Source organism: Haliaeetus albicilla, chromosome 21 (genome assembly GCF_947461875.1).
Source record: "Haliaeetus albicilla chromosome 21, bHalAlb1.1, whole genome shotgun sequence".
In the NCBI taxonomy this organism is placed as follows: domain Eukaryota; kingdom Metazoa; phylum Chordata; class Aves; order Accipitriformes; family Accipitridae; genus Haliaeetus; species Haliaeetus albicilla.
Genome location: NC_091503.1, coordinates 22,014,835 through 22,030,100, shown reverse-complemented (window position 1 = coordinate 22,030,100; position 15,266 = coordinate 22,014,835). Strand labels below are relative to the sequence as shown.

Sequence of the window (15,266 nt, the reverse complement as noted above, 5' to 3'; positions counted from 1 at the left end):
TATCTGAAAGGTTCCGTAGTCTGAGGGTCTGCAAGCACTACGGTGATACTAGGTGAAAGAGAACAGGATCAAATCCCCCTGGATAGGATAAATATACAGCTAAAGGGCAATTTTTGAGATTTGCTGTTGTATGGTTTCATCTGAACAATGAGAAGGGCAACTAGATAGTAAACTATAAATATTTAGGCATTAAAGAACACCTTAACTACTCCTCCCTTGCTATCAGCAGAGACAGAATATTTCCCACTTTTCCAACCCTTCTGCACAGAAGAATTTGAAAGCTCTGCCCCCTCTGCTGCTGAATTAAGGCCTCACTAGATACAAGATTCCACAGCTGGAAGTGGAAGGAAAAGGAAATCCTTGCTTTCCCCCTCCATAAAAGAGCTGGCTTTTCACCTGGGAATGCAGGAGCACAAACATTTAAAATGTCTTCCAGGATGCAGTAACCTACACTAGATAGGCAAACATATATTGAGGTAAAATTTCCAGGAATAGCTGCTATTTCTAATAGCTACTGGTCTCCTGACCAAGCATAAATAGTAGTAAGGTTAGTGTAGTTACTCTGTCAAAACATGACTTTCTGATTTAGTGAGTGAAGCACAAACTTGGAAGAATAAACATTTTCTGATTGATTTTTCTCTTTTCTATGCAATATCCCATCAAAACAGGATGAAATACTATCAAATCTCAGTAGACAGTCTTGTTCCAGCCACTGTAGTTCATGAGCTTCCCTTTTACATTTGTTTTAACTACTACTACCGAGCTCCAACTTATTTAAGGTTACCTCTTTTCTACTTTAGAAAGGTTCTCAGAGAAAAACATTTTAATCAACCAACTAAGAATCCTGGAAGCCAGTAATTCAAGTAATTCATGCCATGATCCTGCATCACCAACACTTTCACAAAGTCATCATAAAATCTTTTTACACTTACTGCAAATAATCTACAAAATAGCAAACACTCCCCCTCCCGCCAACCAACCAAACTTTCTGCCACGTAAATCAAACAAAACAGAACTAGAGTAAAACTAATACAGACCTCCCCTTGAAATAACTGTATTTTCAACTAATGGTGATTACTGTTACAATTAATATAAAAATTAAAAGCCCTCCTCTGGTCTGCAACAATTGTGATATTGGCAGCTGAGGTGGAAAGTAACAGCACACAGAGCAAGAAATCTGCAGTGAATTTGTTGCAGCCACTACAAATAGGAAGTAGTTAGCAGAAGGAAAATGTTCTCTGTCAAAAGGAAAATAAGGAAAGATCATCCTTGTAATAAACTGTCATTTGTACTTTTTTCCCCGTTTTACTCTCAGATATATATGCAGAATGTGCTTGGAAGCAGCAGAAGTGTGGAGCTTCAAAAATCACTCATCAAACAATTGTGCTACTTTTAATAATTTATTAAAGGTCTTAAAACAAAGATCAAAAGGGAATATACCTAAGCATTTATATTCAATTCCACTTTGCCTGATGACTAATTTGTAAAGAGTGCACAAGTCTTCACAACTGAAGCCAAAATCATTTGAGGATACTTTGATATAATGCCACAAAGGATATGAGCAGGAAGGCAGCAGGAGTTACAAATGGCCAGGCTCCATTAAAAGTGCTAATAAAAGAATAATGGAATTTCCTTGTACTATGAATAAAAAGTGTTTGGCACAGGAGAATGTAGACATGGAGAGGAGTATCAAAAGCTTCTGGTTCATCAGTTGCTTGTCCTTATTAGATCTTAATTGACTTACTATTACATTTACCTTAAAATGCTTCAACTCAAAAAAGCAATGATCCTATTCAAAATCTTGTCACACTAATTTCCTTTATTCTTCATGTTTCTCAATTTTCACAGGCCCTTAATATCTGCTTTACCAATCCTCGTAAATAATGCAAGTCTATCTGTAAAAAAATACTTCAAAGTGATGGATTTAACTTGAAATGATATATAATAGTTAAAATTATAGAATATACCTACTATTTGACAATGTTTTTTTAAAAACTGTAAATCTTCAAGTTGCTGGTAACTATGGATCTCTCATAGCAACAACCTACTTGATAAATTGAATCCATTAGTATTTACACAATGTATTTCTTTCTCATTGACATATGTGTAGTTACACACATACACGCATGTGTTCATACACAGAGATAGGTGCACATACATACACACTTCGGCCACCTTCTTCCCCCAGATATAAAACCTAGCTAATTTTTCCAATGTATAGCTATTTGCTACACAGCCAGGAAAAGGAGTACAGTTCAGAACTTTCCTTTGAAATGTCTAAACAAAAAAACGTTTCAAATCTTTCTTTTTTGAAATGGGTACTTGCAAAATCACACATGCTTTGCAGAACATAAGCAGCAAAGACAGTCATCTCATACTGCTGACAAATTGGTAAAGGATTTAGTGCACTTGCTTAAAAAAACATGGCCACAGATGCATCCAAGATAGGAGGAACTCCCCCAAAATATTTACAAACCTACTTAACTCTCCTTCGGTCTGCTGCTTAATGCTCTCTTTTGCATAATGTCTACAAAACCCCCATGACATAGTTATAGCACAGAAGTGCTGTGATCTGTGTCTCCTCGTTCTCCAATCTTCTTGCAACAGCTTTAATTTTTTATTTCACATTGCAATGTCTTTAGGGAAGTGACCTTCTTTTCTTACCCTATAGTATGGTTATAACAAACTAGGGGTTTTTTAACCAGGGTTCCCAGACTTTATAAATAAGGATCAAGTTATAATGATGATGCGTGTTTCTTCTTCCCCCAGACAACCATCAGGCTGTTAGCAAAGCAGCCTCTTCCAATGATGCTTCCAGAATCAATAGATAATTCATTAGTATCATGTATCTCAGGGCCTAATTGACAAAACAGGTTAAGCAACATACTCAAGGGCAACACAGTTTCTAAATAGTGAGAAAAAAAAAGAGGGGAATCTGATACCACATATGGTCACTTTGCAGGATTTAGTGTCAGTCTATAAATTATACTTCTATGAGGTTAATGCGAGTCATTGGCTTCACAAATCAGAAAATGCAGCTTTTCAAGCTTGGCTTGAAGAAACAAAGAAACATTTATATGATAGCACAATTTAAGTAACATGAATACCCTAGCGCTTTCAATTTTATAATTTCCTCTCATTTTTGCATTAAACATGAAATATAGTTATCATGAATGTTTGGAATTACTCTTAACAACAAACATAGGTAGTATATTCTTTTCTTACCTTATGATCATATGGATTATATGAATGAAACAGCTGGGACAAATCCTTTGTTCTCTGTTTTTTCTGAAAAGTAATATTAATAAATAAACCGTATTAGAAAAGTTAAAGCAAAAAGAAAGAGACTACTGATTTAAAAAGCTGTATGCAGGTACAAACACATTCTCTCCCCACTTTGTAAATGGAACTGTAGGTATGAAGAGCAGTGTATGCAGATTAAGGATATTAAATATCACAGGAAATAATTAACATATATATTAACAATGTTAAGAACATATCCGTAGTAAATAATAAACACTAATCTATGCAACATCAGTAGAATGTGTAAACAATTCAGATTTGTTTTAATTTCTGCACAATAAATTATAAATAATGTCTTAGAATACAGATAACAAAACTTGAAGATTAGGCTCCAATCTTGCAAAGACTTGTCTACTATTCTAGCACGTACCTGCAGTCTCGCTTTATAGCAGATTAGGTTTAAAGGAAGTCAGTTTAAGAAGAATCATTTATTATTTTTCAATTTCTTTTGATGCTAATACTCTCATTGCCTTGATTGTGGAAAATTAATAGGTGGTATGCCATTTAATGCCAAGGCAAAGGGAAAAAAACTTCTGTTAAGAGCAAAGTTCAAAGACAAAACGTGCTTAATCCAGCTTCTTCTGAAATCAATGGAAGAGCTTTCAGTGATTTCAGCAGATGTTAAATAGAATCTCTCAGCTGCATCCTATGCAGGAGGGGCAGGGAGAGGAGAAAAGCACTCTTCATCTTTAATGCAGGGATGAGTCACAAATAAGTTCAAAGTTTTATTATGTCAAAATCGACGTTGACCTATCTCATAGCTTGGGGAGGCAAAGCATTGCGTGTTGGATAATGTGTAAAGGGGAGACAACTACAGGAACTCCTTGCTTGTAGTCTGTACCGTTGTCTTATTTTAGCCATCAATTCTGCGAAGGTAGTTTTCCAACTAAACTGGGAGGACACGTTCATGTTTCCAGCATGCTGGGAACCAAATAGGCAGCTGCATGACTGCAGTATTTATTTAACTTCTGGAAACTGTAGGACAATTTAGTAATTTTTGATTATGCAAAACGAACTATGTATTTTCTTTGTTTACACAATTTTCAGTGAAAAGTTCAGATGCAGCAACTTAGTCATGAAAGCTATAACTTTAGTTACTAGTACAAATTTATGACAGCTGGATATTTCCGAGTCATTTAAGGTATCAAATTAATATTACTACGTCTGTGAGGTCCCTACATATGTTTTAGTTACGACTGCTAAAGAGTCAAGAAAATAATTTTTTAGTCACTGTCCCTCTTCAAAAAGGAACAATAAATTTTGTTTACAGTATGAGAAGGTTACTTCTGTTATAGACAATTCTGTTCAATTACCAGAAGTAATACCTAACAGGACTTGTTTCTCTGAGTTTACTAAGGGGATTTAAAACTAACAGAATTGATATTAAAAAAGACATTTCTGTTAGTACAGGTTTTCTCAGCAATCGAACATGCCTTTGCCAAAGAAAAGATCTCCCTTAGTAGAGGAACCTTCGCCCTCTAACCCCCATTAATACCTCTTTTATTTCCAATGGGAAAAACCCCACTGAAATGAAAGCATCAGGTAGCACAACCCAAATTCCATCACCATCATACAATGACTTCTTTCCTGGTAGTACAGTTATACACAGTGAACGTGCTTAAAATACTATTAAAAGGATTTGGAGAAATATGATAATAAATTGAAAAGAGCTATCAAAATGATTATTTAAAAGGTTGCTTAAAAAAACCTAATTTAATGTAGAATCATGCAAGAAATTGACAAAAGCATTTTAGTTCAGAATCTGGAGACCTCCACTAATCTTTCTAGGGAAAAAAAGCCACAAAATCCAGAAAAAGTCTAATTCTTGCTTTTTCTTACCAAAGACTATTTCTCTTGTATCCATTTTGACTGCACACAAAGTGCTTTTGAGCATTTTTATTGCAATAGCTTTAATAACTCAGTAAAACTACACGACAGAAACTGTCCTATCCTTCACCCTCAGACTCTGGCTGAAATGCTGTTTATACACTTAGCTACACAAGATGAAGAATGAAGATGGCTTCCCTTGCACAACACATGGATATAGTCTTCCACTTTTTATTATAGGAAATTATGGTTTCTTTCCTATCTTTCCACCAAAGGTAGAAGTTTTGCTTTTTGTACAAAACCAAAATGCTCCTGACTGGGGAAATGCTGGAAATTCGTGACACAGAGGAATATGGAATGAAACTTCTGGAGATGCACGTGAAAAAATGCTGCCCTGAAATTCCCAGGATGTCCCGTATGCTTAGCTGATCTAAACTGAAAGAGCATTTGACTACTTTGTAGGAACTCTGAATATACAGAGACAAAAATGTCTTAAGCACAGAGTTAAGGTTGCTTGGTGATAATTTGTGTCTTTCTAGAACACCAAGTTCAACTTAACTCAGATCTCCAAAAAACAGAAATATAAACCATTTCAGAACACAGAGACTAATAAAAGGACAAGGAATTCATGCTGCTATAATGGTAAGCCCTTCAACTCCTACAGCAGGCATTAGCCACACGGTATTAATAATAAGTTTTTTACATGAAGAAAAGGCATGATTCTCAGCTCACCTGTAAAGAGTGTAAAGCACAGAGTAAAGCAGGCCTCCTCATGTCTAGATGTGACAGAGGAAAATAAGGAGCCCAAAAGCTCTTTCTTCTTTATTGCCTCCAGTGGACTATTTCAGTCCCGAAACTGCCTGTTTACATGCATCTCCCTAGAACTTCTTTTCCTGACACAGCTTCATACTCTTATTTCTCCTTCCTTAGCTTAGTCCAAAATCCCTTTCAAGTACTCTCTTGACCAATATAAAAATATTTTTCTTCCCCCGTCTTCCTGCTCTTCCCTTTTTGTGTTCTGATTCCCCATTCCTTTGTTCTGTACCAATAATGCTGTCAAAATCACATGGTAAAAAGACACTCAGAAAATCCTTCTGAACTTAGGCAAATGTACAGTCCCATCGCGCTGTTCCATGTACAGCAGCAGTATCACTTTCAAACACCCTCACAGATCTGCACAGGATATATTTAAATTTATTATCTTTCTGAAAAAAAATCAAGTCTTTCCAAAGTCACCATACAAATTAGCACAGGGTATTTCCAAAAATGAAAAGACCTCTTAGAAGTCAGATAGCAACATCAGACTCGTAGCCTGTTTCCATCCTTCTCTCAGGCTTGCCCTGTATTGATACAGCCTGTGTTCAGTGACCACAGAACATTTCCTTAAACCAAGTTTCTCTTGGTAGTGGGTTACTTGCGATACTCAGTCTGGCTGTACGTAATTTTGGTGCAAGAGCATCTGACATGTAACAAACCAGAGATACACCATTCCTCTACAAACTTTTCCAGTATTGGTTTGCCAACAGGACAGAGTCATGTATCACTTCAGATAAATATTGTATGACTAACAGGACCAGTAAAACATGAGTCTGAGAACTGCACAATTTCCTACTCGTGCATCAAAGCAAGCAGTGGCATATGAAGCGGGGATTTTTTTAAAGCAGTAGTAGCAGGCCATCTGGGGAACTGCTGAGCAGTACCCTGTTAATACAGAAGGAAGGGCTTTCCCTGGGTGGAGGGTGCTGCCTGCATCACTGCTGTGTGCAACTGTTCACATGTTGGAGTCCTCCTAAATTTACAAGCAAGACTCTGGACAGAAGGTTCCCCAATAGATGTATGTATGTACGTGTGTGCGCGCGCTTTACAGAAGCAGAGATTTTGTTACGTTACAAAATTCTGATGACTCAGTCACGCACTGATTTAAATTTTAAACCCATGGTACTTAGTTCATCACACTTAAAGAAACAAGTTTAGGGAGATGAGATAAAGACATACATTCAGATAGTATGCTAATGTAGGCCACTAAAAATATATGAATATGACCGTAAAAACAATTTTTCACTTTTCTGTTTCAGTAGGTTTTTAAAATTCTGCACATTATGAGAGACACACAATGGAGATACCAAAAAAAAAAAACCCATACAGGATGAATCTCTGTATTTTCTGCACAAATTAACCAGCATAAAATTTTGTGTTGACTACTTTGGAAAAATAAAGCTGAACTTAATTTTTTTTTTTTATATAATGGTGTGAAAATAGGGTAAAGGTAAGGGTATCCTAACAATACATTTTTACAAATAGAAAATACTTTAGAAAAGTAAGTTTAGAAATGAAGTAACTATACCAAATACTAAACATTGTAGGCGCACATGTGTATTGCACTTCTCTGGTGATTCTCTTTTCATACTCAGGTGATAATTACCTGTCTTTCAGACGACATTAATGTAGTCTAAAACTTGTTTGTTTTCCTTTCAAGCCGGTATAGGTCTACAATGTTTATTGTGAAGGAGAATTACAGTATTGACGAGGTATTTTTAATGCAGATTACTTAGAAGCAGCTTAAATGAAGTATTCTCAGATTTTCATCTGGGAATAAAAGGGACAAAATTACTCCCCAATATGAAGTTATCACTGCTTTCCTTTAGACTCAACTTTTAGTTTTAAAAAGTCTGTTTTCACCTTCAAGGTTCTTAATAATTTCAGCCTAATACCACGACACATCTGCAGATTCTACCAGTTCCACTGAAGGTGTCAGCCTCAATATATCATCAGCAAAGTTCTCCTGCTGTTGTTTTTCTGTTTCCATAACTTAAAAACCCTCCAGTATACGGGGCTGCCTTCAGTAACAGGGACCCATATCTGTTTCCATTCAAATATTTTTCTTTTCCTTCTTGATGACAGAGAATAGTAACATGTGTCAAGGCAACGAGATGAATGTCTTTCAGTTCTCTTTCCTCACCAACCATCTTCTCCCCCATTTCTCTTTTACATACTGCTGATCAGAATTAAAATACTATTTTATCTTGCCACAGGACCCTTATGTAGTTTAGAGCTTATAAAGCATCTCAAACACTTGAGCGTGCTAACAACCAAGAGCAACATTGTTTTTCTTTCCAACAAGTCTGGAAAACCACGTTATTACCTACTTGCATAGTATCTAATGGATTACATAATTTAGAGTTAAAACCACATTAAACTTCATGAGCCAAGGTAGAATTTAACTACAACTTTGACAGACTCCAGGAGAAGAATGAAGCAACTTTGCAAGTATTTTCACCGTCTTCTTCCCCAGTACTACTAAAAGCACAGAGGCTGCAGTGTAATAGATGCAAGAGTGAAAACCATGAGATTGGAACTTTCTTTTCTGAACCAGCATGTCCAATGCCTTTTGTGTTATGGCATTCTCTAACTTCAGCAACATGCGTTTTCTGAGCAATAATGAAGCTGTGTTTTTCTTTTCCCTCACATTGCATCTGTGATCTCAAAACTGCAAAGGCCTTGGGTAGTTCCAAACTCCAAACTTCTATAAAACAGAATGGAGTTGGGAGCACCCTATCTACAGACACCGACTGGCCTAACTTTAATCTCCAAAGAGTTACTTGGCAAAACACCAGAGAGAGATGTAGCAACTACTCCAACCAAGGTACATTTAAAACCCTTGCTTGGAGATTCAATCCATAAAGCCTTAAACCTATGTACCTATAACCACAACACAAATATAAGCCAAGCCACTGAAACTGCCACGTTATCAAAGTTTAGAGATTGCTTTTTGTTCTGCAAAACAATTTTTATAAAAGTGATCAGAAACCAGTGAGCCGTTCTCTTTGACCTTGAGTTATTCAGTGCATCACCCTCTTAGAAATGATCCTGACAAAAATGTTGTGCCCCAGCCAGATTTCTTGATAAAATCATAACTGGTGTTCATTATGCTCTTGCATTCTGTGCCCTGTAAGGTCTGAAAGGGCAGAAGTGACAATACAGGCTTGACAAGTTTCCTACTTCCTCTAGCTAACTCACTTCTACTGATACTATTTCTGTCTTTCTGATTGCATCTATAATGAAGCATAAAAAAATCATTTGGGGATTAGCTAGTCTTTTTGACCTAACCTACCTGGAATTACTACGTTAAAATAGACTCACTGTTCTACTTTAACTATTGATACATGCATATTTCATTATTTAGCTTGGTTTAAGAAATTACTTTCTAATAATTTTTGATCCACACATGGAAAATGTCACTTAGTGTACAATGTGTTATATTCAGCAGTTTACCTCAATGTTCCAGGATGGTAGACATTTTTTCCAACTCCAATTAACATCAGAAGTATACATTCATAATTCATATTTTGTATACTCTTTCGTCTTTTGTACACTCAGTGACTCTTTCTAAAAAATTTAGAACAAAGTTTTATGAGCCTATGCAATGTGTTTTTTGACTAAAAGAGGAAAATATATAAAACTTTACGCACTTTTACTAGTCATATTAATCTAGAAAATGATTGCAAACATTAGAGTGATCCTGTCTTCAGGATTGTGGTAACACAAATAGCCATGGTTTAGTCTATTTTACGTTTTAAGTAGAGATTCTTATTTATTGAAAAATACAAACATTTTCAAAAACCAGCTTAGGATCTTCACAAGATCGTCTGTCAACCTATTTGAAAATAATTTCTTGAAGGTTCCATTTTCAATTAAACCATGGGCATTGCAATTTCTTCCTTCTTACCTCCCATATAATTTCAGCTATGTAATACAGACTCTTCAAACTCATACATTTTACAAATATTACTGAATTCCATTCCTTCTGCTACACTTCAGTTCTTTAATTTAGTTTAGGATTAATGTTTGTTATTCCTCTCATTTTTCATAATAAAATCTCTCCCTTAGCAGTGGGCAAATGATGCAAAATTTATTCTTTCACAAAGAAAACCTTAATTTAAAAAAAGGCCTTCAACCCTTGTTCATCTTGAGGGTCCTTAAATTGGGCACAGTTTGTAAATGCTCTGTCTCATTTCTGGTAGATTTTTATGTCTAAAATTCATACTGAAATTTCATAATCTATATGAGGTGGGTATTTTCTAAGGATGCCACTGTAACTGATTAGGAAGACTGTTTAGCTCAAAAAGATTTTGTAGAACAAAAGTATCCAACAGAAACTTGGCCTGAGGTATCAGCCATATTTCAAATTAGATTGACACTAAATCAGAAATAAAGTGATTGGTCACAAGGGACACACTGATTTTGAATATATATTAGTTATTGCGCCCAGTCATGCAATAACACAAACCAGAATGAACTGCAAACTACATTTTAGTAATGAAATGTAGTTTTTATATATATATATGTGTGTGTGTGTGTTAAGCCCAGGACATATATATGCGCAGGACTGACCTGTCTGCAGTGCACTCTTTTCCTTTTTATAATCTGGCGAGATGTCTGTGTGCTTTCTCGCACAACAGCAGCCCTGAAAGCACCAGGTTTTCCGACATCCCAGAAGGAAGAAAAAGAGCAGAAGAGAAACAGTGAGTGGTAAACAGTGCTCAAGTGTTTGCTGTGTGGGAGAGACCACTCATGTACCCACAACACACAAATTCACTAGACACACAAAAATTGCCCTCGCTGTTTTACCTTAATGTACTATTCCATCCTCCACCCTACTTCCAGTTTTTCAGCAATTCCAAGTTCCACGTGGATTTTTAGCACAGTGACTGGAGGTGCAGGCGCAGCTATGAAAACAGCAGAAGACCCGAGCTCCAAAGCATTCAGTGACCTGATTGACTGTGATGGCTTTGAAGGAGTGTGCTTGGATTATCAAAGACAGATGAAGTTCAAGAAAGGGTCACCAGGAACCCACCTCAGGATACTTCAGGGTCCTTTTCTTCCAAGCACAATTTATGGGCCATCATAAATGTCACAAGATTTGCAAATGATGGACAAGCTTAGTCACCTCCATGATACAAAAAAAATTAATGACATCAAATGCACACTAAAAAACTTTAAAGGCAAAGATAATGATATTCTAAGTCTGTAGTGATTTTTAAAAAAGAAAGAAATTCTAAATGGGACTTACAGCACTGGCAAATTCTGTTCCTGGAGTCTAAAATAACAGTTATAGCCACAAAACTAATACATTCAACCAGAGCCTATTTATGCTGGGCAACAAAGACAGTAAAGTAGTAAAGCTTAAACGATTTCAGTAACATAATTAATATCAGACCTGGATAGGTTCTTAATTTACTATCTGTGTTAAGTCACAAACTATTAAATCTAAACCATGTTCTCATCTTAGGAAGTCCGTAAATGCCAAAGCCAAGAGGGTTTTCTCTGAAACCAATAGATTTTTCTGTTCTGCTGTATACATCCAATTTCAGGGATTAAGTTATGGGCAATACTCTCTTATGTCTACAACTGCTGGCACTGTTTCCAGCTCTGAGCAGACTGGTTCATAAAGTATATTAAAATTCTGAATTAAAAAAAGAGAAAAATTTCCAGAATTACAGAAGTTACCTAACTGTAATTCAAGTAAAAGTTAAAAAAAGACACAGTTAAAACATCTCTCATGGTTCTTCCACTTCATTAAGAGCCAATGAAGAGGACAGAAGGACAATGAATACATAAACATAACATCCAGTTCCCAGAGAGGTCCCTTCTGTAGGAGCTTCTGTGAATGGGTTCTATAGGCATCTATGGATTTGGATGGAGTTGTAACAGAAAACAGCAGGCCAGAGACAGTAACATTACCTGCTGAAAATGCAGTATATGAAAATTTTCCAAGGACTAATAAGCTCTGAAGACTAGTACTCATGCTGAATCTGCAATAACTAACAAACTCAGGACACTAACAGTCTGTTCAACCCACCCAAGGCCAGTATGATCAACAACAGACAAAGGTGTGGTGAGTCCTATATGCAGATGAAGACTGCAGGATTAAGTTTATATCGAAAGGAACAAAGATCCCTCCGAGGGACCTTCCAAGCACCCACCTCAAAGCCAAAGGTTGACCCTCCAACATCTGAGCACACAGCTGGGGCTGGCCTCCTAGCTCCTGCTCCACAGGGAACCACAGGTGAGCATGCGAGTCAATGCCAGTGACTAAATGAACGCGTTGTGCAAATAGTTAACTGCTTTTAACAATAATGGCTTGGTTCTACTAATAACAGCAGCTTAATGAGTAAAGGGTGTTGGAAGAAATTTTTGTTTCTCTCTCTGCCTCCCCTCAGTTCCCTAACAGGGAAGAGGGAATTTACAAAATAGTCCTTAAACTTCCTGTCACATCCTAACTTGAAGCCCCAGATCAGAATATGTAATTCATAATCACTGGTAAAGAAAAAAGTTGCACAATTTTCAGCTTTTATTGCTCTCATGACACCTGTCTTACCAATTCAATCCTTTTAATTAATGGGAGAGGCTTCCAATATACTCCATGTATGTGTGTATTCAGGCAGTTTGTAGTGTGATTTAAATGTAACAGAAGTAAAATAAATTTACGCATTGAGTTTATCCTGATGCCATTTTATATAAACTTCTTTTGAAGAACAATGTTATAATCTTGAAAATTTCAATGAACTAAGTTTAGGTAGGAAATACAGAAGAATGATATACTCTTCTGCATTTTTCTAAGCAATTGCAATGGATGCTAAACCATATATCCTACAAAAAAGAAAAAAAACTCCACAATACCACTAAACTTGTTTCACTAAATTACATTTCCATTTTTTGACTTTTGAATTTTTCTGAGAAAAATATTTATAGTGAAAGGAGAAATTTACCTGAGATGCTGATCACATATATATTTATATTGGAGGTAAAAATAATTTTCTCCCTTAAAATCCAAGACTATTCCACCTTATCCGTAGAGTACCTTCCTTCCCTTCTATTCAGCGCAGGAGTATGTGGTATACAAAAATCCTGATGCTATTGCAGCTTCCTTGCAACTAAAATGCCAGAATTGCATCAGGGTTTCTAGACAGACTCACAGGGCAAAGAGAATAGGTAATGAATGCTCATGGCCACTACAAATCTTACAGGACTACACTTTCCTGAAATTAATTTTTTTTATATTGGATGGTCAACCTGTGGACTGTACATCACTGCAAGTATCAACCCACAAAATTATATGATATTGTTGGTAGTTTCAGAATCCTTGCAAATTCTGGAACTATTTCTAGCTTGACAGTGAAGTTTAGAAAGAACTCTGCCTCTTCCTCTACATGTATATTCTCCACATTTTATTTCCCAGTGTCTATTAATTCTTTTTCTTAACAACATGGCCTAGATTGAACCCATAGCTGGACATTTACTTTAAGATGCTCAAATTTTCAAACTGAATTTGTATAAAGTTTATGAGGAAGCTGTAGGTCATTTTCATTCCAATCAGTTTCTGCTGTAAAAACAAAGCAAAATTCAAAAAAGTAGAACACCAACTTGGTTTCCTAAGTGTATTTCCAGTCCAGCTTTGAATTTTGACTTGCTTTCTCAAGAAAGACAGTCGTGCTCCTTGAAAGCATTAAGACTTCTATTATAAGATTTCTACCATGTGCCTGAAGTACACCAGTGCAAGATTTAAGAGCCACGGCTCCAGGCTGGAGTAAAAATATTGTCTTTTCTCAGGGGTCTGATTCTGCACAGCCCAGACGTGACTATGCAATTTCAATCATTCCCCTGATTCAAGCTACAAAGTGAATTTTCAGCAGCTCCATAGGCAGATCATTTATAGCTTTCCAAAAGGGTAAAACCTATTTTAAAACCTACTGGCTCAACTGTCTCCCACAACAACACAAACAGATTTTCATTTCAGCACCTGGTTAAATAACTTAAAGTGGTTTGAACTTGAGCTGAATCTAGCTCTAAAATAAAACTCTCTGTAAACTTTTGTAAAATTCTATTTAGTAGCTTTGTCTAACCACAAAAAAACCTATTCACAGGTAATTACCTTCCTTTGAATTCATTGCACAAACCCGCAGTTCTGGCTGCACACCGAATGGTGAGCACTGTGGTAGATCTAAAGACACGGCATAAAAGGAGTCAAATGTTTTGACCATCTTTAAAAGAGCGAAAAAGGAGGAACCAGGCTTTCATAGGTCAGTCAGTTTATACAGTTCCTGGAAAAATACGGAGGAAAATAAGCAAAACTATTTGTAAGCACCCAGAAAGTAACACGAAGGGCCAACACTGATTTGCCACTAACCAACAGCTACATCAATCAAAATTAATCCCATTGGTGAATAACTGGGCTTGTAGATAAGAGAAATCATAGCTATCTTGATGGTTTGTAAGGCTTTCTGCAGTACCTCACATGTTGTTCTCAAAAAAACCATAAGAAAACATGTTGTAAATAAAACTACTACAAAGCAAGTACAAAACTTGCTGGAAAATGTTAACTTGGAATACTGCAATAGTTCAGTGACAAATATGAAGGATTATATATTGATTTTTCCTTCATGGTCTGCCTCCTGCTCCAGCCTTCACATTTTTAACTCTCTGGTCCCAAACTTGCTGTAAAAGTCTTCACTCAGGTCTTTATTCTGGCAGAGTAGCAAGCAGTAAATAAAAGTGTACTGCTGAAAAAATAAAAGTGTAGTACAGAGGTTTAGCAGTCAAACTCAGATAAGACTCAGTCTTGGCTTCTCTTACACATAAAGTACATTCTGCATGTTACACCATGCATCACTGCATGCGTTAGGGGGGTGTCAGGGGCCAAGCATCTTTGATACACCAGAAGCAGTCACCACAGCTGCATCTAATTCCTGGGGCATGTAATGCCATTTAGTCATAGCACTTAACAAGGGAGCTCAAAGGTAGTGATGGTAGACCAGAGTAGCAGTACTGTTGAGTAAGTGGCACTGTTCCTTTTCCTACTCACCTTTCTTTCCTTTTCTTCCACCTCCTGATCTCCTCAGCTCTCTTCCTTAATTTTAGAATATCCCTACATATTCCCATCATATGATCTTTGGATTGGCTGCCATTAAGCTAAGGCAAGAACTATTACTGATTCTGCTGTGCCTGTATTAGAAATAAGGGAAATGGTCCCTTCCTTTCTGGGCACTTAAATCACATTAACTAATCAACACTACCCAAAGTTGCACTCTCTCACCTGCAAGTGATTAACAGTGCAATTGGTCCTCTTGCATATCACA

The 15,266-nt window shown here is 36.6% G+C and overlaps 1 protein-coding gene across 2 annotated transcripts in view; it reads right to left on the bottom strand.

The window, feature by feature from the left end:
* Positions 1-15,266, bottom strand: part of CDKAL1 (CDK5 regulatory subunit associated protein 1 like 1) — a 419,452-nt gene that overhangs the window by 89,216 nt on the left and 314,970 nt on the right. For both annotated transcript variants that reach the window (XM_069809205.1, XM_069809203.1), the window contains exon 13: positions 3,226-3,288. In XM_069809205.1, the coding sequence (XP_069665306.1) occupies positions 3,226-3,288 (63 nt within the window). The remainder of the gene's footprint in view (positions 1-3,225; positions 3,289-15,266) is intronic.